The sequence below is a fragment of the Pan paniscus genome, chromosome 7 (genome assembly GCF_029289425.2).
Source record: "Pan paniscus chromosome 7, NHGRI_mPanPan1-v2.0_pri, whole genome shotgun sequence".
NCBI classification, from domain to species: Eukaryota; Metazoa; Chordata; class Mammalia; order Primates; family Hominidae; genus Pan; species Pan paniscus.
This window is the reverse complement of record NC_073256.2, coordinates 76,202,812-76,228,676: the sequence shown is the minus strand read 5'-3', so window position 1 is coordinate 76,228,676 and position 25,865 is coordinate 76,202,812. Positions and strand designations below refer to the sequence as shown.

General features: G+C 38.0%; 1 protein-coding gene across 1 annotated transcript in view; it reads right to left on the bottom strand.

Moving 5' to 3' along the window:
• Positions 1-25,865, bottom strand: part of RAB2A (RAB2A, member RAS oncogene family) — a 97,413-nt gene that overhangs the window by 42,041 nt on the left and 29,507 nt on the right. Inside the window, exons 2-3 of the mRNA XM_034966125.3 lie at positions 21,168-21,239; positions 7,997-8,064 (exon numbers count right to left, since the gene is read on the bottom strand). Coding sequence (XP_034822016.1) covers positions 7,997-8,064; positions 21,168-21,239 — 140 coding nt within the window. The remainder of the gene's footprint in view (positions 1-7,996; positions 8,065-21,167; positions 21,240-25,865) is intronic.

Genomic DNA, 25,865 nt, shown 5'->3' with positions numbered 1-25,865 from the left:
GCCAGGAGGCGGAGGTTACAGTGAGCCGAGATCGTGCCATTGCACTCCAGCCTGGGCAACAGAGTGAGACTGTCTCAAAAAAAAAAAAAAAAGGTGCTTTAATATATACCTATCCAAACTCGGATTGACCTATATTGTTTTCAGTGAAACAAAAATGTTAACCTAGGGCCAGGCGCGGTGGCTCACGCCTGTAATCCCAGCACTTTGGGAGGCCAAGGCAGGCATATTACGAAGTCAAGAGATCGAGACCATCCTGGCTAACACAGTGAAACCCCGTCTCTACTAAAAATGCAAAAAATTAGCCGGGCTTGGTGGCGGGCACCTGTAGTCCCAGCTACTCGGGAGGCTGAGGCAGGAGAATGGTGTGAACCCGGGAGGAGGAGCTTGCAGTGAGCCAAGACTGCGCCACCGCACTCCAGCCTGGGTGACAGAGCGAGACTCCATCTCAAAAAAAAAAAAGTTAACTTAGGAATTATAAATGTTGTGTTTGATCCTCTTCACTATAAACTGTTGGTTAAAAGGGATTTTGGAAGCTTGAAACCAAACAGGATACAAAATTCTTTGTATTTAATAGTAAGAGATTCCTAATATTAGCTTAGAGTGTAAAGAAAAACACATTTAGTCAAACAGGAATGACTGCCTAAGTGAACAGCACCACAAAACAAACTTGCGGTGGAGTGGCCAGAGTAGACAGTAAGTTCTCTTGGCTCACAATATAACTGTTGGATTAATTTAAAAATCCACAGGATTAGCTGGGTGTGGTGGCTCACACCTGTAATCCCAGCACTTTGGGAAGCCAAGGCGGATGGATCACCTGAGGTCAGGAGTTCCAGACCAGCCTGGCCAACATGGTGAAACCCCGTCTCTACAAAAAATACAAAAATTAGCCAGGCGTGGTGGCACGTGCCTGTAATCCCAGCTATTCTGGAGGCTGAGGCAGGAGAATCACTTGAACCCAGGAGGCGGAGGCTGCAGTGAGCTGAGATTGCGCCACTGCACTCTAGCCTGGGTGACAGAGCTGGACTCTGTCTCAAAAACAAAACAAAACAACAACAACAAAAATTCACAAAATACTCAGAGATGCAAAAAAGTAGAGCAGAACAAGTCTGCCTAAGAGATAAAAACATGCTCATTTTTAGTGATGCTTAATATTAAATCAGAGTCATGGAACATTTGTGCAAAAGAAGTCTTACAACTTCATCTTTCATGTGAGGATTGCTAAATCAAAATTGATCCTTTGCACCATAATTTTAAAACTTATTTGTAACTGCCAGATAAAGAATCCCTTAAACTGGCTTTCCCATGCATCTGAGTCTTTTGGTGAATAGCAATATTTGTAGTAACCAGGCTGGCAACTAGTAGTAATCTTCACCTCTTCTTCCTCTTCTACTCCCATAAAAGATAACTTTATACATATTAAGCTGTAGTTCAAAAATCTCTAAATATCCTGAATTAAAGTCCTAAGCTCTTGAGAATCAGACCTCTACTTGTCTCACAAGGATTTTTTCTTATTCAAAATCTTGTTCATACAAGTCCATTTTTTTCTACTGATATCTTGTCTATAGTCTGAAAATTCCTGCTTTTGTGCCTCTGCTTAACTCCTTGCCTGAAACACTATTTTCTTCTCTCTCCACCTATCCAATTTCCATTTCCTTTGAGGACCAGCTCAAGCCCCTAATTCTTTCACAAAGCTGGGAAAGCTTGTCTACCACAGCCCATAGTTATCCTTTTCTCCTCACAAATCCAAAAGCACTTTCATGTGGTCATTTGGTTTTAATACTATTGATTAGATACAATGAACATACTACTCAAATGCTTATCTTTTTTCCTCTTCAGTTATCCTTGAGGAATAGCTTAACTCAGAGTACTAGAGTATATTTATAGTAGGCACTCAAATATGTTACCAGGATTGATCCCAAAGAGCCAATAAAGGGAGAAAATTAAGATTTGTGAGAATCAGTATTACAGTAGTACTTCTCTTACTTGCATTGCTAGTTATTTATCAAACAGCTCCAGCTATGTAGAAGACAGATGAGAACCAAAAGAAGGAAAGAAGGATTTCTAAACAGCCAAATAAACTGTCCCTTGCCCAAGCATTAAATCTCAGGTACTTTACTTAAAAGACTCAACTTAAAAATTTAGACCTTGGCCAGGTGTGGTGGCTCACACCTATAATCCCAGCACTTTGGGAAGCTGAGGCGGGTGGATCACGAGGTCAGGAGATCAAGATCATCCTGGCTAACTTGGTGAAACCTCGTCTCCACTAAAAATACAAAAAAAAAAAAAAAAAAAAAATTAGCCGGGCGTGGTGGCGGGCACCTGTAGTCCCAGCTACTCAGGAGGTTGAGGCAGGAGAAAGTGGCGTGAACCCGGCAGGCGAAGCTTGCAGTGAGCCGAGATTGCACCACTGCACTCCAGCCTGGGCGACAGAGCGAGACCCCGTCTCAAAAAAAAAAAAAAAAAAAAAAAAAAAATTTAGACCTCTATCAAGGAACTGCTATCGTTGAGAGGAAATATTTTGAAATCCACATGCATGTACAAAACTTCTATTCCAGGTGACAGTAAGATCAGTAAGAATCAAAGTGATTTTTAGGCTGTCTTAGTGTACACAGCAAGGGTGGTGAAAAAGTCAACCTGCACTAGTTAGTTGTGGGATCCTGAGAAAAGTAACAATGGATGGAAATACCTAGAAAAAACAGCACAAGTTGAATGCTTTAAAAAATTTGAGGATATTTACTTTGGAAAAAAGGCTTAGCTGGGCGCAGTGGCTCACGCTGTAATCCCAGCACTTTGGGAGGCCAAGGTGGGCAGATTGCTTGAGTCCAGGAGTTTCTGACCAGCCTTGGGAACATGGCAAAATCCCGTCTCTACAAAATTAAAAAAAAAATTAGCTGGGAGTGGTGGCGGGTGCCTGTAGTCCCAGGTACTGGGGAAGCTGAGGTGAGAGGATCACTTGAGCCTGGGAGGTGGAGGCTGTGGTGAGCTGTGATCACACCACTGCACTCCAGCCTGGGCAACAGGGCAAGATCCTGCCTCAAAAAACAAGAAAAAAAAAAAAGATAAAATAGGATATGATCACCGATGTCAGATTCTTTTAGTGCTGCCACGTAAGAAAAACTGGAGACCACAGGTGGGAGGTAATCACTAAAGTACAATGAAATGTCTAAGACAGTTTCCTGTCCCTGTAGTTGTTCAAAAAAATGTTGATGAATTGCTGCCTAAGGAGGAAGAACAGTTGGAGCTCTAAGCCCCTCAACTCCCAGCTTAAGGGATGGTGGGGGAGAGGGAGGAAGTGACAGTAATGGGAGCAGAGAGGAAAGGCAGAAGTGGGGAGGCAGTATTGTTTTCAGCCCTCAGGGTTCCAGGTCCTCTCCCTGGCTCACTGCATCTGGTCATCCATCCTTACTGATGCATTGAAACAAAATAATATTCAATTTTTAGAAATAATACGTCAAGAGTATAAAGTAACATGCTTTTCAAAGGAGAAAAAAAATGCCTGTGATTTGCTGAGAAGAAACTTTTAGCATGTTAGTTTTCACACAATTTGGTCAAAAGTTTCACTGACTTACTTGATATAAGACATGTAAAATAGGAATATTTCTAGGGAAGCTGAGTGGATAAATGAACTTAACTAAAACATCCATATTACAATTTTTTTTGGAGGGGCTGGGAAATCAAATGTATTTGGATATGCTGGAAGGCAACTGAAAGAGGAATAGAAGGCAAGAGAAAAAGTAAGAGAAAAAGAACAAGAGCAGAACAAGGCAGTAATGGCTGGCCAGGGTCTAACAGTGAGAACACACCTCTGCCTTTTTTCTGCCAATGAACAGAAACCGGGGGCAACGTATGTTTCTTCTTTGACTTCCCCTGGCAGAAGAAGAATATTTACAGTTTGGCTTTGGCTTTTAATAAATGAAAGAAAAGTAACTCAGTAAAGGGCCAACTGTCAGTGCTTAAAGGGAGGCACTGATAGACTCTTATCACTGTTTCCAGCTGTGAAACTGATTGATGGCCTTCATGCCTCCAAGGAGTATCTGTTAGCAGCTATTCTCACTATTGGCAAAAGAAAGCAAAGGTGGTGGATGTGAAAATCTTGCAAGGAAAACTCCTTAAATTTTTTGAAGATAAAAATGACAAACATCCTGTAGGCCAGGTGCAGTGGCTCACACCTGTAATCCCAGCACTTTGGGAGGCTGAGGCGTGGATCACCTGAGGTCGGGAGTTCGGGACCAGCCTGACCAACATGGAGAAACCCCGTCTCTACTAAAAATACAAAATTAGCCGGGCGTGGTGGTGCATGCCTGTAATTCCAGCTACTTGGGAGGCTGAGGCAAGAGAATCGCTTGAACCCGGGAGGCGGAGGTTGCGGTGAGCTGAGATTGCACCATTGCACTACAGCCTGGGCAACAAGAGTGAAACACTGTCTCAAAAAAAAAAAAAAAAAAAAAAAAAGACAAATATCCTAAGATACTAAGAAAACTCTTCATTTCTATAAGGCTGATAAAACAAATAATAACATTTGGCTAATTTTCCCTTGAAGGACTCTAGGATGGTTTTGTAAACATCTTGGGTCATGAATAGACATAACCCTTGCTACCAAAAATGCAACCGGCTATCCAAATGTACAGACACACTGTAAAACATTAATGCTATGGAAAATCCCGTTTCACTCAGATATAAACTAAGTGTGAGACCAATCTTAATGTGTATTAGGTTACATTTATTAAAAAGTTTTGGAAGTTGGGTATGAAAGTAAGAAGAAAGTCAATGAAAATAAGAGAAAAGCCTGACCAGCCTGGGAAACATAACAAGACTCCATCTCTACAAAAAATTTTGAAAATTAGCTGCACGTGGTGGCATGCATGTGTAGTCCCAGCTACTCAAGAGGCTGACGTGGGAGGATTGCTTGAGGCCAGGTGTTTGAGGCTGCAGTGAGCTGTGATCATGCCACTACACTCAAGCCTGGGCGACAGAGTGAGACGCTGTCTCAAAACCAAAAAAAAAAAAAAAAAAAAACCCCAAAAAAACAAAAACAAAAGAGGAAAACCTGTAAGACAAAGACTCAAGAAACAATCTCCAAAAGAAGTAAGTTAAACTATTTTAAACAGTCCTTTAAATCTGGAACAGGCCATTGGGTCTGGGAGCTCTCCATGTAGAAGCTGGAAGTGGTCGAATTCTTTCTGGGATGTTATGATGTCTTTAAAGGGACCACCATCTCTCTCAGAAATAGAGGAAAGAAAACGAGCCCTCTACCCTCCTAGAGGAACACAAACAAGGGTTTTTCTTCTCTTCCTTTCTCATACTGTCCAGCATAAGAAATTATTTTAGATTTCTTTTGCAAGTTTATTGTTGTGCAAAGAAATCAACTCAAGCAAAAACAAAAACAAGAAAACCCACAAAAAACCAGGCTTCTATCAAAATGATGTAGGACGAGTTAATCTACAAAACAGACAACTAGGAAATGAATGGCTTACTCAAGTTTCAAAAAACAAAGATTATTTAAGGGACTACTTTAAGAATAGAAGAACAAGTGAATAAACTGAAATAACCTACAGACAATGAAGTGGTTTATGCCTAAAATATCACATAATTATCATTACTACATTAACCTTTCCTTTTCAAAACGATGTACTTTAGTAGATATCTCCTGAACACATCCAGTGACCCTACAAGTTGCTTAGACAGAATGAGATTCTCTATTCATTCATTCAGTAAAATTTACCAAACACTGTATTATCAGTCACCAAGCTAAGAATGCAGGATACAAAGCTGCATAAGATATAGGTGGATCCTTCTCTCATAATGCTTATTCTGAGAAGGGTAGATAATGTGAACAAAAAGCTATGACAATGGGATCAGAACTACAGGAGACATATGCACAAAATATTACAGGAAGAATAAGTTATTCCGATGGGGGTCAAAAAGGCTTCACCAAAGAGCTGACATCTTAGTTGCCTTAAATGGAAAAGAAAACAAAAAAAGGCACTTCAAGCAATGCAAGTATTTATGCAAAAGTATAAGGAATGAAAAATATGTTTATTGAAGAATAACAGTCTGGTTCACACTACACAATGCAAAGATGTGTGTTACACAAGGTTATAAACTAAAAAGAGTAACTTAGTTTATGTAAATCAGTTCTGAATAAGAGACAGTAACTCAGCCGGGTATGGTGGTGCACGCCTGTAGTCCTAGCTATTCAGGAGACTGAAGTGGGAGGACTGCTTGAGCCCAGGAGCTCGAGGCTGCAGCGAGCTATGATTGTGCCACTGCACTACAGCCTGGGTGACAGAGTGAGACCCTGTCTCCAAAACAAGAAGAGAGAAACTCTTTTAATACAGAAGTAGAAAATGTTTCTTTTTGGTTGGAGATTATTAATTTTAAATCTCTAGGAAAAAAGGGACTCTGTGTATTTTATTTTCCTCTTTTCCGTGCAGTTTTGAGATGCTGCCTGAGAGAATGCAAATCAAAAGTTTTGAGATGCTTTAGGCTCACGTGGGAAATCCTTGAGAAATAGTAAAAGTATGACTCTTCACTGAGGAAGAAGAGGCAAAAAAACACAAGAACCCAGAGTCGAGTGGACAATTCAAGGACAAGGCAAGACAGAGATGTAGGGTTATCATTTAAGGAAAAACTGTGACACATAGGAAGTATCAGGAAACCCAGGTCCCACAGCAGCCTTCAGCAACTTGCTTGGTCTAGGGAATCCAGTCTGTGAGACTGGATGTTCTCTAAGGTTCCTTCTTTCAATGGCTACTACACATGACAAGTGAGAAACTAAGACTGAGTGACTGGAGAAAAATGGGCCACGGGTATATGATGATTAAATCCCATCTTTTCTATCTCATTTGCTGGTTTAGAGAATATGTTCTTTGACACAACAGGAGACCTTTCAGGTTTTCTCAACTGGGGTTCTGTGAAGAATTATCTCCTAATGCCCTAAAGCAGTGGTTCTCAAAGTGTGATCCCAGAATCCTGGGAATTCCTCAGACTTTAAGGGTCCATGTGGTCCTCCATTTCCCAACTGACTATTTGTGTGAGGCTGGATTTTCTTAATATACTTCAATTAAACAACATACGTAAGGCTCAGTGCAGAAGCAGATATGAGAATCCAGTGTCTTCTATTAAGCAGACAGATATCACTAGTCTCACTAGAAAAATGTAGTTGTTTGTTTTGGAAAAATACAGTGTCCATTACAATTATATTATCTACCCTAACAAGTAATTTATTAATTTAAAATGAATTAATGATTGAATATTTGGTAAGTTTCTCATTTTTAATTTCTAATATGGTAAATATTAATACCTTTAAGCCATGTAAGCTAAAGCTCTTTGGGGGTCTTCATTAATTTTTAAATGTATAAAGCAGTTCTGAAACAAAATGGTTTGAAAATTGCTACCTTAAGGCACCCAATGTATATAATACAGTAACTTCACTTTTATGCATCTAAGATGGGAGAATAGAGAAAACAGTCACTCTAATCATTTTCTGTATATTGTGGTTCAGATGAGGAATCACCATTAAAAACAATATTGTATGACATGTAATAGGTACTCAATGAACAAGGGTATGACAGAATTAGGATACTGGATTAAGAGCAACGTGACTTCAAGTTGTTAGGACTAAAACATTTAAAATAATAAGCCTGAAGAATAAGTTATTGTATAATATTGATATTCTTATTTTACTTCCTATGTGTACTTGACACATGCTGATTATTTTTCTTAAAAATACAGTTTCTAGAGCATTTCAATTTAGACCACATAACGTGAGCATTCACTCAGATATGCTCACTAACACCAACACCCAGGGCCCATCTATTGAAAACAGTGCATAAGAAAAACCAGTCTACTCCAGCACCACATTTCATCTCATGGCTGCAGGAAGTCAGTGTCTAACAAACCATAACAGGCATATAATAACATTAAAACAAATGTACGATGTACTTTCATAAAGTAACTTTACTGAGATCATACAGTGCACTTTTCCTATACTTACCGTATCCCATATCTGAAGTTTTATCTGTTTCCCATCAATAGTTATCATTCGAGCACCGAACTCTACACCTAAATAGAGTAGGAAATGATTTGTTACAAAATTAGTGGGAATAGATCTCACTTTCAAGGATTAAAAACAGAATGTTTACTTCCAAGACATGCTATGCTAGGTAATATACAGATCAACTTTAACAAATGCAGTTCCTATACTTAGAAAATATATAAGCTAAGGAAGAGGTGCTAATAAGACATAAGCTAAGGACATAATTAAAATACTAAGATACTGAAATGTGGCAGAGTCAATATTAGAAACCAACTGTGGTCTTCATGTTTTGCAGGCTCAGTAACATAAAAATTAAAAAAGAGATCCAAGAGCCGTAATTATTAATCACAAATGTTAAATATTAAAATATCTTAAAAATTACATTAATATGGTATAAAAATCACTAAAAGGGATAGATATATTTCAATATCGTAGTATTGGTTCCAAGCATGAATAATTAGCAAGGAAAGAAATCTCCACATCTGCCACTAGCTATAATCAATGTTTTAACATACTTCCCAGACAGTGCTCCATGAATACACATGCAGAAATAAGTATACAATCCTGCACAAATGGGAACATATAAATGCTGCTCTGCAATTTGCTTTTTATTTAATAATACATCACAGACATTATTCTGTATCACAAACATCCTGGCAAATCAATAAACATAAAACTATGGCATTATTTTTGATGTCTGCATAATATTCTTTTGTGTACAGATAATTTACTAATTTGGTACTTTATTGCTACAGATTTAGGTTGTTCTCCTATTATCACTAAATAGTGAATGCTGAAATGAACTTTCTGCATACATTTTTCAACTTACTATAATTTTAGGCAAATTATAAGAAATAGGATTACAGGACAAAGGGAACACAGACTTCACACTTACAAGTTTACTACTTTGGCTTTTAACTTGTATTTATCATCTTTGGAAAGTACTCATTCAATCATCAAAATAGGAGTAGAAAAATAGGGGATAATTTTAGAAGGGCAAACAGTTGTGAAGACAACTCTGAAAGTAGTATATCTCTTATATCAAGTCATTACTGCCTAGAGTATGTTCAATCAGTATTTAGATCAGAGTCAGGGTGAAGGGAAGACACACATGGTCCCCAGAAACCAAATGTCATCCTGTCAGAAAAATAACTTCTAGTTTCCCAGAGAAGAGCACACTGCCCAATATCAGAATTCCAGTTCAGCATCTCCCATAACTCCCCAACTGTGATTAGAAGGGTGAGAAACAAAGGTAATTTGTCCCATGACATAAAACCTGATGAGCTTTTACTCTACATTATAATACTTCTTCCATCCCACAGGCCTAATGAATACCAAGAAACTAAGATGATGTTTATGTTTCTCAGGCTCAGAAATACAGGAAAACTAGAGAAAAGAGATCCAGGAGTCATGATGTATCAGACTGAAAAATGAAAAATTGAAAAATTATGCCACATAAAACCATTACTGTGTTTACATATATATGCATCTACATATGCATATAGATTCATAATGTATCTATATGAATATATATATTCATATCTGTTCTGTGCCACAGGGTGGGGACATACACAAAATCCATTAATGACATGAAAAATGAAATTAGTTGAGGGAAGAAACCAGCTGCTAAGTAAGATACAGATGTTCTTTGAAATACTCAGTACTGAAAAGGAGTATACTGAAGCACAAAATTCTACATGTCAGCGAGGTATCAGACAGAGTAGAGGCTTTTTCATGAATTTATTGTTTCTACCTACAAATGAGAAAGAGAGAGAAAAATTTTATTTTTCCTTCCATTGTCAGGGATGGGTTGGCTTTTAAGCACAATCCAAAACTATCTATATTGCTCATAACGTCAAATCGAACAAAAAACAACTACAAACTAGAAACAGACCCATCAATGCTGCTGATACCAAGGGTGAGCAGGTAAGGAAGGCAAGGCTAGCAACAGCAAGCAGACGCTCCCCCTCTGGAATTGATATCTTGAGCAGAGGGCTAAAGATACGGAAACTGACCTGTGACCATTCCATCCGAGCAGATGAGAAGCTAACACAACTGCTCCTGCTGCAGGATAGCTCTTAACAGTTTCTGCTTCCTGGGCTCCAAGATGCTTTGTTCCTGCCCAATTCCAAGACCAAGTTTCCAACTTACTGTAGGTTCCATACATAACTACAGACATTCTAGAATATTCTCTTTGCTTACCTTAGCTAGAATTGGGTTTTAGTATGTTCGTCTCTTTATTCAAATTAAGCAGATCAGCTGGGCCCAGAGGCTCAGTGTGGCCGGTAATCCCACACTTCGAGAGGCTGAGACGGGAGGTTTGCTTGAGCCTAGGAATTTGAAACTAGCCTGGACAACGTAGGGAGACCCAGTCTCCATGAAAAATTAAAAAATTAGCTAGGTATGGTGGCAGGTGCCTGTGGTCCCAGCTACTTGGGAGGCTGAAGTGGGGAAGGATCACTTGAGCCTGGGAACTCCAGGCTGCAGTGAGCCATGATCGTGCCACTGCTTTCCAGCCTGGGTGACAGAGTGAGACCTTGTCTCAAAAAACAAAAATAAAAACAATAAAGTAAGCAGACAGAAGTTATGAAGCTTAAAATCTTTAAACAAAGATTTTGCCTCTAAAAATACATCCAATTTTAAATAAACCTGTTAAGTAAACATCAAGAATGTTTCTAAACCAGGAATATGTCATAATACAATAGACATTTTAACTTCACTTATCAACCAGGTCAGGATGGATAATTTAAAAACAAACAAACAAACAAACAAACAGAAACAAGAAGCAAAGAGACCAGTTAAAAGGCTATTGTATTATATTTAGTCATGAGATTAAAAAATGGTGGTGGGAAAAAAATACACATCTCAAAAGGAAAAACTGACAAGTGTTGATTACTGAAAAACTATGATTTCCGTTTTCCTATCAAAGCAAAAACAAACACACTTTAATTTCAGCTTCAGAAATATAACTCTTTCCCATTTACCTTCCCATAACTGGGTCCAATTACCCTTTAATTCTATGTGGCAAATGAAAATACTGAATCCTAGTCTCTTGGAAGCCTCAGAAACAAATATAGAAACCAAAAACTTGATTTCTTCTCTGGAATATTAACATTTTAAAATCATTTTCCTTAGATGTATACATGCTTGAGAATCCCATTTAGAAAGGTTTCCTTCTCCTTTTTTTTTATGTGATAAATTGTTATTCTCTATGCCTTTGACGCCCTCTTCCCAGATCCATTTTCAATTAACAGCCAATTTGGCTGCTAGATAAATTTCTGTGGAGTCAAAGTCAAGACCTCATTTACCTGACATTGTCGGGGAGTGATGCTTATTTTCTCAGATATGTTATTCACTTCCAACCTTCCACAATCAAATACTCTGAATAGGTACACTTTCTAATTGTCTCCAATCGTTATCATCCTTGCATCATTTACTGAGCATTCATAATCAATATCTACTTGGTTGTGTGACCCTGTGCAAGTTATTAAGCCCCTTCTTTGTTTTAGTTTTCTCATCTGTAAAATGGTATTCATAATACCTATCTCATGAGATTTTTTTTTAAGATTAAAAGGATGATTACATATAAAATAGAACAATGCCTGGCACATAGTATTTAATATGTTAGGTATAATTATTATTATTCCATATTATGCACTAGAATGTCTAAACTACCATCCGCATGACTAATGATGAGAGACCCTGTGAGAAAGGGCCATCTGTCAGAGCCAGGTAATCACTGGTACAGATATGTGCAGAGGCAGAATGTGGCTCCTTACCTAGGTAAGGCTGGGGCATGCCCATTCAGGCCTCCTTGTAATGTCAAGGCTAGAACTTCCAGGCTGCTGAGGTACTAGGTGGGGTGCTAAGCAGAGAGCACAGCTAGGTGTAGAGCAAACAGTCTTCCTTACCAGCATGGTAACATATGGACTCCTATCCTCCATTCCTGTTCCTGAAACCTAGACACTGCAGAAGTTCAAAATGGAGACTTGAGGGAAGGTGGCCTGATTTTTCCTAATTCTAGAAATAAAGGAAAACTAGATACAAAAAGTAATGTCCTCAATTTTCTATGTAAAACAAAACAGCAAACACCATACTTAATGGTAAAACACTAGAATAATTCAAATTATACTGAGAAAAATATTATAATATTTTCAATTTGGAAATTATTCTAGAGACTTTGGTCAAAAATTAGAGTAATAAAATTAAGAGAAACAGATTTTGGCTTAGGAAAAAATTGTAACTTACAGATAGGACTAAAAAGTCTACCTAGAACATGCAAAATAATTTAACAATGATGAAAAAAATTTACTTACAATAACAACAAAATCTATACAATCTCCAAACTTAAAAAAGCATAAGGCCTATATGAACAAAACCGTAAAATTTTACTGAACAGCATTTAAGAAAGTCTGAATAAGTGAAAACATATATTATGTGTATAAACAGGTAATCAATGCTGTAAAAACGTAAATTATCTCCAAATTAGCCCATGTATGGAATAAAATTATTTTCAAATTTAAAAGCCTCACTAAAAATCTTGCAACTTGGCAAAGTTCCATCTGGAAGAACAAATGCACAAGAATGATCAAGAAAACTTAGGAAAGAAAGAACACCAATTGGTATGAAGTACACTACAAAGTTGCAATAACTACCACAGTATGATATTGCCTCATGAAATAGAAAAAAAGATGTGAGAGGCCAAGGCAGGTGGATCACAAGGTCAGGAGATCGAGACCATCCTGGTCAACATGGTAAAACCCTGTCTCTACTAAAATTACAAAAATTAGTTGGGTATGGTGGTACGTGCCTCTAATTCCAGCTACTCGGGAGGCTGAGGCACAAGAATTACTTGAACCCAAGAGGTGGAGGTTGCAGTGAGAAGAGACTGCACCACTGCACTCCAGCCTGGCAACTGAATGAGACTCTGTCTCAAAAAAAAAAAAAAAGAAAAGAAAGATGAACAAAACATATTTTGGCACCCTCAAACAGGCTTGCTTGCTTACATACAGGGGTCTAACATATTACAAAGGTATTAGGACAAGAATGAATGGCTTATTTAATTAATGGTGTGAGGCCACAAGCTATATAGGGATTAAAGAAAGACATAGCCATAAAAAAGAATGAAATCGTGTCTTTTGCAGCAGCAGGGATGGAGCTGAAGGCCATTATCCTCAGTGAACTAACTCAAAAAATCAAATACTGCGTGTTCTTGCTTATAAAGTAGGAGCTAAACAATGGGTACAGACAGACATAAAGATGGAAATAACAGACACTGGGAACTCCAAAAAAGTGGAGTTTGGGAAGGGGGTAAGGGATGAAAAGTTACCTATTGAGTACCACGTTCACTATTTGGGTTAACGGGTATGCTAGAAGCCCAATGTCCACCAGTACACAATATACTCATGTAACAAACATGCACATGTACCCCCATATCTAAAATAAAATTTAAAAAAAGAAAATGATATACATGACCACATTCCAAATAGAATGCAAATTTATAGTTACAGAAGAATATTTAGGACATTGTATGTAATTTTTGCATACAGCAAGGCTAGGAAGCCACAGTAGATTTGAATTAAAAAACAAAAAAACAAAAAAACTAGTTATCCCTTAATAATTCAAAGTAGCAAACAAAAAAAAAAGACAAAGATATATAACAAGTAAAATCAAAGAGAAGATAAATAGTTCTTAAACATATGAAAAATGCTCAGCCTCACTAAAAAAGAACGAAAAAGTAAAATAAAAAATTTTTTGACTCTAATTTACAAACATTAAAAACTGAATGAGCTGCAGTAGAAGCAAGGATGAGGAGGAATGGGCACTTTGATACATCAGTGGGGAAAGTGCAAATTAGAACAGCTTTGTGTGTGTGTTTAGGAATACATTTAAAAGCTTTAGAAGGCACTAACACACACCAAACATACACCACTCAGTGGTTGCTGGAGGGCCAAAGTTATATAGGGAATTTAAGTTTCTCCAGATTTTTACAACATTTTCACAATGATCATATTCTGAGAGGAAAATACTTTCACATTTTAAAAATCAGCTACAGAGGGCCAGGCATGGTGGCTCACGCCTGTAATCCCAGCACTTTGGGAGGCCAAGGCGGGTGGATCACGAGGTCAGGAGATCAAGACCATCCTGGCTAACATAGTGAAACCCTGTCTCTACTGAAAGAAACACAAAAAATTATCCGGGTGTGGTGGCACGTGCCTGTAGTCTCAGCTACTCAGGAGGCTGAGGCAGGAGAATCGCTTGAACCTGGGATGTGGAGGTTGCAGTGAGCCAAGATGGCACCACTGTACTCCAACCTGGGTGACAGAGCGAGACTTGGTCTCAAAAAAAAAAAAAAAAAAAAAAAAAATCAGCTACAGAGACTTTTTGAGAGCTTAATGAGAAGTTCGAGAGGTCTTTTAAACTATTATTCTAACTTCTTGGCAATGTTGTTCTAGGCAACTCAAGTTACTAGAAAACTGAATCCCAAATAAATGAGGTATATTTTAAAACTGATTTCCTGTGGTGAGCCTGATGGAAGAAATGATGCTTCAATTCTATTACTTTGTCCTAAAAGTATACTTTCATTTCCACCAATCATTTACTTTTTTCTTTTTTTTTTTTTTGAGGCAGGTCTTGCTCTGTTGCCCAGGCTGGAGTGCAGTGGTGCTATCATGGCTCACTGCAGCCTTAAACTCTTGAGCTCAAGCAATCCTCCCGCCTCAGTCTACCAAGTACCTGGGGCTACAGGTGTGTGCCACCATGCCTGACTAGTTTTTAAACTTTTTGTAGAGATGGGATCTTGCTTTGTTGCCCTGGCTGGTCTCAAACATGTGGCATCAAGCGATCCTCTTGCCTCTGCCTCCCAAAGTGTTGGGATTATAGGCATGAGCCCAGCAATCATTTCTTATAGGCTGACTGGTTTAAGGAAGTGGGAGAGATAGGTAAGAAGGTGAAATCAACATATAGATGGCCTAGCCGCTAGACTAACATTTGTCAAACTGTCCATTTGTAGGTAGTGAAATAAATGTAGTGGGAATTAGTGGGCTGTGCCTTATTTGTAAACAACATAACTGAATAGTATAACATATAGGAATGCAAGCATTAAGCCCTGCAATGGCAAGTACAGCTTTATGAAGTTTTCCTCCACTAAGTAGGTAGTATATTTAGCAAATATTTTTAAAGTCCCTAGTATGTACCAGGTGCAGATACAGCAATAAACAAAACAGAGAACCATCTGCTGTCATGGACCTTACTTTTTATTGGTGGGGGAAAATCTATTTACTTATATTTACTTGTTTAAAACGTTAAGGAGAACAGTAAATCTAGGTGGGAGGATGGGTATGAATGCGGTATGGGTATGAATATGGGTATGTACATATACACTCATCTTAAGACTTGAGAAGGAAAAATCAGAAACTATTTGGGACATGTTCAGTTTAAGATGTCTATTAGACATCTAAGAGAAGGAGATGTTGAGTAAGTAGCTAGATCTGTACATGGGGGAGGAGGTATAAGTGGAATGGGTTCATAAAATAGGTGGAAACTGTAGACAGAAAATATGAACAATTCATTCTGTGGAATTTTGCTAATATGAGAGAAAAGGATTAAAAGCTGGAAAAGAAAATAGAGACATGAAAAATAACCATCAAAAAAGGAAAAAGTAATGATGCCTGAAAGCAAAAAGAACTACTAAAGCAGTGTCCTTCAGTAGGCCCTGGCTAAGAACTTAAGTTTACCCACAGCACCAAGGGAAAGGCTTAGTTTATACGGCACAATGCAGGTAGGTGGGTCAATGCAGTGGTGGAAACCTGTGAAAATCCTCTTCTACTTGCCTCTATTTTCTGAGTGAAACCAAAACCAAGGTTATCAGCTGAGAGTAAAGATAGCAAAGATATCTGCTTAAAGAGCAAGAAAGTATGATATCGTTCTACAGGAAACTAAAGGGTGAATATAATGGAAATAAAAGTACAATTGTCAGGTAGTACTAAGGATTTACTTGATGTGAGTGTCCAAGAAATTAAAATGAGACTAGTTAGCATGGCTCTGTGCTTTTCTCCAGACATGTCTAGCTGTAAATGTCAGGAATAGATGGCTGGATTTAACCTATGGTTTAGCCACAAGACTATGATACAGCATGAGAGGGACAAGAAAACTGTGGGTGCATGCAGGAATGATTATAAGGGCACAGCAATTAAAGTTGAATCTGGGTAAGGAGGAAAGTAGCAACACAAGAGAGATCAGAGTGAAAAGATACTAGAATCAATGGCATAATTCTGATGAGGTAAAAAAAATTGTTAGTAATTAGGGACTAAAGAAAGTGAGCAGGAAGGATGGGATACAAAGTCAAATAGTCAAATGCATGAAACTAAATTCTGAAATGGTTCCAGATATTGGTAATGATGAGTTCTGAGAGAAACTATGGGAGGGAGTAGCTGAAGCAGGGTGGAACCAAGATCACACGGCGGGGAGAAGTAAAGCCACTGAGAGGCCAGGATGTGTGCACAAGGCAAAGCACATAAAGTGTATTTCCAGCTGGGTAATCAATATTTAAAAGCCATTACTCCAGTGCTTTTTAACCTTCAGTGCCCATATGAATCACTTGGCGATCCTGTTAAAATGCAAATTATGATTCAGTAGGTTCTTTAACAAGCTCCCACGTGATACTGATGCTGCTGCTGGTCCAGCACAACAGCACATGAACCATCTTTTGAGGAGCGAGGCTCTAGTCTGTACCTTCTGAATTGTGTCCATGAAGCTATTTATAAACTGTTTCTATGACTCAAAGATAGTCAAAGGTTAAAGAATATTTGTATAGAGCCTTTTTAAAACTTTTATGGTCTTTTATTTTCTCTTTTCTATCATTTAATACCTTCTTAGTCATAAACCAACCTTAAATTTTTCACCCTCATTTAGTCATCCAGCAAAAGCAAGTATGCAGCAGAGTCAAGATACTGTCTTACTACTTATTTTACCAAAAATTCTAATGTTCTTTTTAAAAATATGTGATAATAATCTGCTAATTTTTTTTTATGTCTGAAAGATAAATTGCTGTGATGGGTGTCAAAAATGTTAAGTAGGCCTTGGGCCAATGAAGGCAAAAACATGCATTAACAATACTGCTTCTACTGGCCTGTATTTAGCTTGACTGAATGAATGGTGGTACTGAATACCCTTTCAATGTATATATGCAACTCTACATAAGTGGTAGTGGCAAGAAGCACCCCTTTACTCTTCCTCTTCCAGAGGAAGAGCAACTGGGTCGGCTTTTACTTTAAAAAATGGTTTTCAGTAAAAACAATGTAATTATCATTATCGACAATGAACATTAAGCACCTATCAGTATGCTCAGAACAGTTTTATGATCCTAAATATTCTGTTTGCTTCAGATAATTTTTTTAAGTATCATTACCTCAAATATCCTGAAACATCTTAAATATTGAGACTCGGCATAGTGAATGTATAGAGCACATTTACATTCACTTTATAGGATCTAAAATAAAATTTCAATTTAAAAAAATAGTTCATGATAGCTACCATCTTCGTTCTGTAATAACAGACTGTTGCTAAAGCCATGGCTGGACTATGACCCCAACAAAAAACAATCCATTTTATGAATGTGTACTGGGTGTAGTTTCCCTTAACACACAGCAGGTAAAAAGATGGGACTTCCTACATTCATCTTCCATAAAATTTGCTTTGCCTTTTTAGGACGACTGATCCTGATTATGAACAATGGATTTCTAATGCATGAGCTACTAAGAATCCCTACTGGTGTGGAGCATTATATTGAAACTGTGTGCCTATACAGTACTTGTTCCTTTCCTGTTAACAATATTTCTCCACAGGCGTGGGTATACAAATCTTACCTCCTTTAAATGGGAGCTATGGTTTGGGATATGGACAGTTGTTCAGAAAAGAACTGTAATAAGCAGAGATGTCAAGCAATGGCATCCTCTGAGAAGAGAAAGATTGAGGGTATGAAAAAGTACTAAGTATTCAGGGAGTAGCAAGCAGCAAAGACTTGACGGCACACAGTGTCTATACGTGTTAGGGAAAAGTAAGAGAGAAAGCAAGAGAGGCAGACTGAGAAGAATCATGAGCTCAGGAGTCAATGGTTTATAAACAGAGTAGAGAACTGATCATTACAGGGGACAAAAGATAAGGACATGATGACTAGCTAGAATAGCTAGGTGTGAGGGAATTCTGGTAGTGGCTATGTATGACTACTCACCCAGATTGCTCCTACGACTACCAATTTGGAAACCATGTTGTACAAAAGTGATTCTGGGCCCATGAAAAGAGTGGACAGAACAAGAGATAAGTGAGCCTGAACCAAATTGAGCCAATGAACTCTCGTCCCTAGGAAACTTCAAATTGAGTTAAAGAGAATCTCTGCTCTCCTGAATGGTATATGAACTTTGGAGTTATTGACAATGGCCATTTCCCAACATGGAGACAGGGAAATCAAAAACAATGGTCAACAGGGAGAGAGAAAAATGAAACAGGCATGAGAAGAGAATGGGAGACAATGAGGGAAGGATGGGAGAATGAGAAACAGGATTTCCCGGGTTCCCTCCTTAAGAGCTCTGAGCTCTGGTTCCAGGCTGACCCAGCTAGCTCCCTGCCCTCACGTTGAGACACACCTGAATATTAAAATAATAAATTGTCCTTTTGTTTAAACCCATCTAGGTAAATTTTTGTCATTTACAACCAACTGTAAAAGTTAGAAAGAAAAAAAACGGTATGCCAGTCAGTGCAACCAGAAAAACAGAAACTACACTTAAGTACATAGGGCATAGGGAATTTAATGTAGGGACTTGGTTACAGTAAAGAGCAAGCCCCCAAAAACCCAAAGAAGAGATGGGGTATAAACCCAGAGATTACAAACAGCAGGAAGCTGCTACCACCCCTAGGCTGGAAAGATGAGACGGAAAAAGATTATCAGAGCTCAAGAACCAGACCACTTGGGCCTGCCAGGCAGGGGCTGGAGCCAGAGGAATGGAGAACACACAGTCAACCCAAGGAGAAAAAGATCCTTGGTTTTTCTTTTCTTTCAGACTCTTATTTCCCAGTGCCTGCCATTAGCAAACATAGTGTGAAGCCAGCTGGCAGTTTATATGAGTTACAGTTTTCCAAACAATTCTTGGGTCTACTCCTTTCTCTTTCCCCACAAGTATAGCCTATGGCAGAGGTGTCTGATCTTTTGGCTTCTCTGGGCAACACTGGAAGAATAACTGTCTTGGGCCACACATAAAATACACTAACACTGACAGGTGATGAGCTAAAAAAAAAACAAAAAACAAAAAACAAAAAAAATCTCATAGTGTTTCAAGAAAATATATGAATTTGTGTTGGGCCTCATTCAAAACTGTCCTGGGCTGCATGCAGGTTGTGGGTTGGACACGCTGGGCTTAAGTCAACTTCTGACAGCAGGCTCAGGTCTATCCTCTCCACTCGGTGTGCCATACTAACTTAGAAATTTATACATAAGATTCTAAGAAAAGGAAGAACACTGTTGTTTAGTATCCTATACTAAATACAACTGTTTTGCCAGTTGTCTTAGAACTGAGTCATGCCTAAAGTTGGCTAGTTTCAAACCTATTAAGCAAAGAGCAAATCCTATAGAGAGGGCAGCGAAGAGAGCTCATTAAACAGGCCAGTGCAGTGGCTCACACCTTGGGAGGCCAGTGCAGTGGCTCCAGCACTTTGGGAGGCCAAGGACGGCAGATCGCCTGAGCCCAGGAGTGCGAAACCAGCTTGGGCAACAAGGCAAAACACTGTCTCTACCAAAAACACGAAAAATTAGCCAGGCATGGTAGTGCACGCCTGTAGTCCTAGCTACCTGGGAGGCTGAGATGGGAAGATCATGAGCCAGGGATTTGGGGGCTGCAGTGAGCTGTGATTGCACCACCGCACCTCACTCTAGTCTACAAAACGAGACTCTTTCTCAAAAAACAAAACAAAATGTTAAAACAAAGTTATCAGGACCAGCATGAGTTACCTGTTTTACCCATCATTATTGTATACACTTAAAACTATCAAAAGTAAAATAGAATACGGATAGTCTTAATGACAGTAGTTGCTAACAAAAGATTTCAATATATCCACAAAGTATTATACCTGTAGCTTGGTTGAAAACTATTAATTAATAATGTGATTCATGAGCTCTATCTCTGATTTGGTATTTTAAAAACACACAGAACATAAGGATCAACATGCTATAAATAGTAAATTAATAATGTCAGCAGAAAATGAGCAGTCAGTGGCTAAAAAGATTCATTAAGCAATTTGTTGTAAAGAATGACTAGATTTCCAATTATCTCGTCTTCATATTTGACTAATTTCTAGTTGTTAATGGGCTACAGCCACAGAAGAATAATCCAGTTAGATTCTTCAGCTTTCAGAATATAATTTTTAAACAAATAAAAACCCGAAACAGTAAGATTACCTAAAGTTTTTAGCTTTTCACTCATCTTAATTTTTTCCTTTGCATATTAATACAATGGAAAATCACTATTTTAAATAATAACAGCTAATATTTGTTGACTATTTCTTACCAGTAACTATTTCATTTACTCTTTACAACTGAGGAAAATACAAAATGCCCAGTGGTATTTTTTCTCAGTTAATAATTATGAGAAAGTCTAGAGCACTTTCCACATTGCCAGGCACTTGAATGGTTTACATTTACTAACTCACTGCTCACAGTAACTTCATGTGATTGGTACTACTACTCTCATTGAACAGAAAGAGAAACTGAGACATGAAATGGGGAAGTGGCTTGCACAGCAAGTTAGTAGCAGAGACTTGATTTAACTTCCAGCAAGCTGAGTCAAAGTTTCTGCTCTTACCATGCTTGGATACTGTCTCTTAATTGTTTCATCGCTAATTACAATTGAAATCTTAAATACTGTCTTTCAGCAGTAGCTTCTTTAACCACTTCTACAAAGTTAGGTAATATTTATTTTTACTACACATATTTTTAAAAAAGTGACAGAGATTAAACAGCATAACAACAAATCCAGTTTCACTGATTTTAGCATCATCACTAGTAGAATGGACCTTCTAGCATTTTCCATTTAAACTATCCAAAACTTTTAGTGCTTCTCATCCCTTTTATAAAACTTACCAATAGTAAGGTCATGCACTGGCTGAAACCTCTTGTCTGTAAACTGTAGCAATAAGCATGATTTACCAACACCTGAAAGTTAAAAAAAAATAAATAAGAGACAAAATTCACATAAATTAAGACGCTTTACAAAAAGGACATGGAAAAGAGGCAGCCAGGGTTTCTGGTGCACTGTGAATAATCTACCATGATTTCCTCAGTACTCTTAATTTCTTGCAAAATAAGAGGACTGATGATTTAGGTGGAAGCTGTAAACCAATCTAAAGTACATTTTCACCCTTTCTTACACATTTAATATTTCAATGTGAAAGATAAATATGGCAGCTAAACTCACAGACGACAACTAACCAGGTCCTTCTGGTAGCCTCTACTACAGTACTGTTTTTGTGCACTTTTGTTTTTTGTGTTACGGTGAAAATATTTAAAGCATAGTAATAGTTCACTTTATCATACTCCCCTATGAACAAACAAATAAGCCAGCAATAAGTGTCTGAGATCTACTTTTCTGGGAAAAGCTCCTTGCTCTGTTTTCTCGTTAATTCATTTCACAAGCAAATGGAATCTGAATTGCATTCCTTCACTCTATTAAAATTGACCCCATTACGGTCATGAATGACTCCCACATTTCTAAATTCAAAGGAAAATTTTCTATATTCATCCTACTTGCCCTCTAAGGAAAATTGGATACTGAATACCATACCCCCTTCTTACTCATTTTCAAGTCCTCTAAGAAACATTTCCTCATCCTCACACTAGACAAAGGCTGCTTAATTGATAGCATCCTGCACTTCTAAAAATACTAAAAGCAGTCACCATTCATTCATTCATTCACTCACTTACTCAAAGTCTTTATTGAATGCTAAGTATCACTGCACTAGGACTTGAAAATACAGTAGTGTGGAAAACCAACATGGTTCCTGTGTACAGAGCTTACAGTCTAGTTCAGGTAGAGAAATTAAACAAACTGAATACTGAAATAATACACTGTATATGAATAATTTGAAATAATTATAATGACTGATTTGAAAGAAAATAGAGTGCTATGAGAAAGGGTAACAAACTTGGTGCTGTGGCTCAAGCCTGTAATCCGAGCACTTTGGGAGGCCAAGGTAGGCCTTGAGCCCAGGAGTTCAAGACCAGCCTGGGCAACATAGGGAGACAGTCTTTTAAAACAAAAAAAGACAAAAAAAAAAAAAAAAAAGATGGGTGTGGTTGTGCGCATCTGTAGTTCCAGTTACTTGAGAGACTGAGGTGGGAAGATAGTCTGAACCCAGGAGTTCAAGGCTGCTATGATCACACCACTGACCTCCAGGGTAGGTAACAGAATGAGACTCTCTCAAAAAACAAACAAATGATACTTAATTTAGACAAAAGGAATGAAGAAAATCTTTGTTTGTTTGTTTGTTTGTTTTTTGAGATGGAGTTTTGCTCTGTCACCCAGGCTGGAGTGCAGTGGCATGATCTCAGCTCACTGCAAACTCCGTCTCCCAGGTTCAAGCAATTCTCCTGCCTCAGCCTCCCAAGTAGTTGGCATTACAGGTGCACATCACCATGCCCGATTAATTTTTGTATCTTTAGTAGAGACAGGGTGTAGCTATGTTGGCCAGGCTGGTCTCAAACTCCTGACCTCAGGTGATCCATCCCCCTCGGCGTCCCAAAATGCTGGGATTATAGGCATGAGCTACCATGCCCGGCTGGGATGGAGAAAATCTTTCTGAAGAAATGACAGTGAAAAGAAACTGGAATTTCAAAACATGTGATCTTACAGTTTTCTTCTTTGTTCTATTACAAAAGGCCCAAAGTCAAACTCATTTTACCCAATTTTTAATTCTTTTGAACAGACTTTCAGGTGTAGGACAGAAGACAAAAGAACAGTTTTTCTAAGTTAAAAGAGTTAGTTATCAAGCATACCAAAGGAATTTGCTCTATGTCCAAAACCTAGCATGAAAGAAAAATGATCTTTTAAAAGGTGTGAAAGTTCAAAATAGGTGAGCAATTATTTAACATCCCCAATTTTTTCATATGGTATAGAAAAAATATATATAGTTAGAAATCACACGTTTTCTTGAGAGACTTCAAGAATCATCTAAGAGTTTGGTAATCATTTAAGTGATAGAAGAACCAGAAAACCCTTTCCCACTTCACAAGAGAGAATATATATCACTCTAGTAATACTAATCTCATTCTGACTAAGTGTTGGTTAAATACAGAAAATGCTTATTTCTTTGGTTCCTCATTTTCAGGATTCCATATTCTTCTTCTTCCTCTTTTTTTTTTTTTTTTTTTATTAAAAAGAGGTAGGGTCTCACTATGTTGCCCAGGCTGGCCACAAACTCTTGAGCTCAAGAGATCCTACCACCTTAGCCTCTCAGGTAGCTGGGACTACAGGCATGTGCCACTACACCTAGTTTCCGTGTTCTTAAAATTTTTTTTTAATTTTAATTGACATATAATTGTACTTATTTATAAGAGTGATATACAGGTATACAATGTGTAAATCAATCAGGGTAATCAGCATATCTGTTCACCTCAAACATTTATCATTTTTTGTTATGTTGGTAACATTCAAAAATCCTCTCTTGTAGCTATTTGAAAATATACAAGAAATTATTAATCATAGTCACCCTATAGTACTATAGAACAGGAGAACTTATTCCTGCTGCAATTTTGTACCTATTACCCAACCACTCCCTATCCTCACCTTTCCCCTACCCTTCCCGGCCTCTAATAGCCACAATTCTACTTTCTGCCTTTATGAGCTCAACTTTTTAAGCTATTACTTATTGTGGATACGAGAACATGCAGTATTTACTTTTCTGTACCTGACTTATTTCACTTTACATAACGTCCTGCAGTCTCACCCATGTTGCCACAAATGACAGGATTTCATCCTTTTTTATGGCTGAATAGTATTCCATTGTGTATATTTACCACATTTTCATTATCTATTCATCTACTGCTGGACACTTAGGTTGATTCTATATCTTGGCTACTGTGAATAGTGCTGCAACAAACATGGGAGTGCAGATATTAACACTACTTTGATATAATGATTTATTTTCCTTTGGATAAATACCCAGTAGTGGGACTGCTGGATCATACGGTAGTTTTGTTTTTAGTTCTTGGAGGAATCTTGATATTGTTTCTCTTAGTGACTATAATTTAAATTCCCATCAACAGTGTATAAGAATTCTCTTTTCTCTGAATCCTCACCAGCATGTTCTTTTTTGTCTTTTTGATAATAGCCATTCTAACTAAGATGAGATGTTATCTCACTGCGGTACTGGCTTGCATTTCCCTGATGATTACTGATGCTGAGCATTTTTTCATATACTTGATGGCCATTTGTGTGTCTTCTTTAGAGAAATGTCCATTCAGATCCTTCCCTCATTTTTAAATCAGATTAATTTTTTTTATTGTTGAGTTCCTTGTATATGAATCCCTTGTAAGATAAATAGTTTGCAAATATTTTATCCCATTCTAAAAGTTGTGTTTTCACTCTATTGATTGTTTCCTTTGCTGTGAAGGATTTTAGTTTGATATAATCCCATTTGTCTATTTTTGCTTTTGTTGCCTTTTTGTTTGCTTTTTGTGCTTTTGAAGACTTATCCATAATATCTTTGCCTAGACCAATGTCCTGAAGCATTTTCCCAATATTTTCTTCTAGTAGTTTTACAGTTTTGGGTCTAGTTTTGAAAGACCAAAGTCTTTCATCAACTTTGAGCTGATTTTTCTATATGGTGAGAGACAGAGGTCTAATTTATTCCTGCACATGGCTATCCAGTTTTCCCAGCACAATTTATTGAAGACAAATATATTTGTGTCCATAAACTATATCTATATAATGTATCTGCCTACAACCTCCTTGAAAATAATCTCTTCTGGCTTTGTCAGGCTACAACTATCTCCTTGATGTCTTAATTCTATGACAACCAACTCCTCTTCTTCCATATAACCCTGAAAATACTGGAGGTCTTCCTCAACACTCTCCACTCTGCCTTTCATTACTTTTCATTTGAGAGGACGAATCCAGTCCCATGGCCTCAACCTATTTCTTTTTTCTTTCTTTCTTTTTTTTTGAGACGGAGTCTCGCTCTGTCGCCCAGGCTGGAGTGCAGTGGCGCAATCTCGGCTCACTGCAACCTCCGCCTTCCGGGTTCAAGCAATTCTCCTGCCTCAGCCTCCTGAGTAGCTGGGACTACCAGCGTATACCACCAAGCCCAGCTAATTTTTTGTATTTTAGTAGAAATGGGGTTTCACCATGTTGCCAGGCTGGTCCTCAACCTACTTCTATAAATTAGTCAGTGATTATCAAATCCACCACCTTAACTTCACTCCAATTATTTCCAACTGCCTACTAAACATTTACACTTCAATACCTTCAGCTCCAAAACTCAAACTTACGGAACCGAATTCATTCTTTTTCATTCTCTTGTTCATCATCCTCCCAATCAACCTGTGATTCACCCTACCCATGATAGAAAAGACCAAAACACAGCTTCTCCTTCAGTATTTCCTAATCTCTGGAATTGTTTCCCAATAGATCATACTTAAAAGAAACTTGGAATCATCCTTAATTACTCCACTTCTTTCATCATCCAGCTCTAATGGTTCACCAATCTCATCAATTCTCTCTGCAAGTCTTCATAAATTCCATGCTCTACCCTCCTCTGAATCATCAGTGCTCTAGTTCTGGTT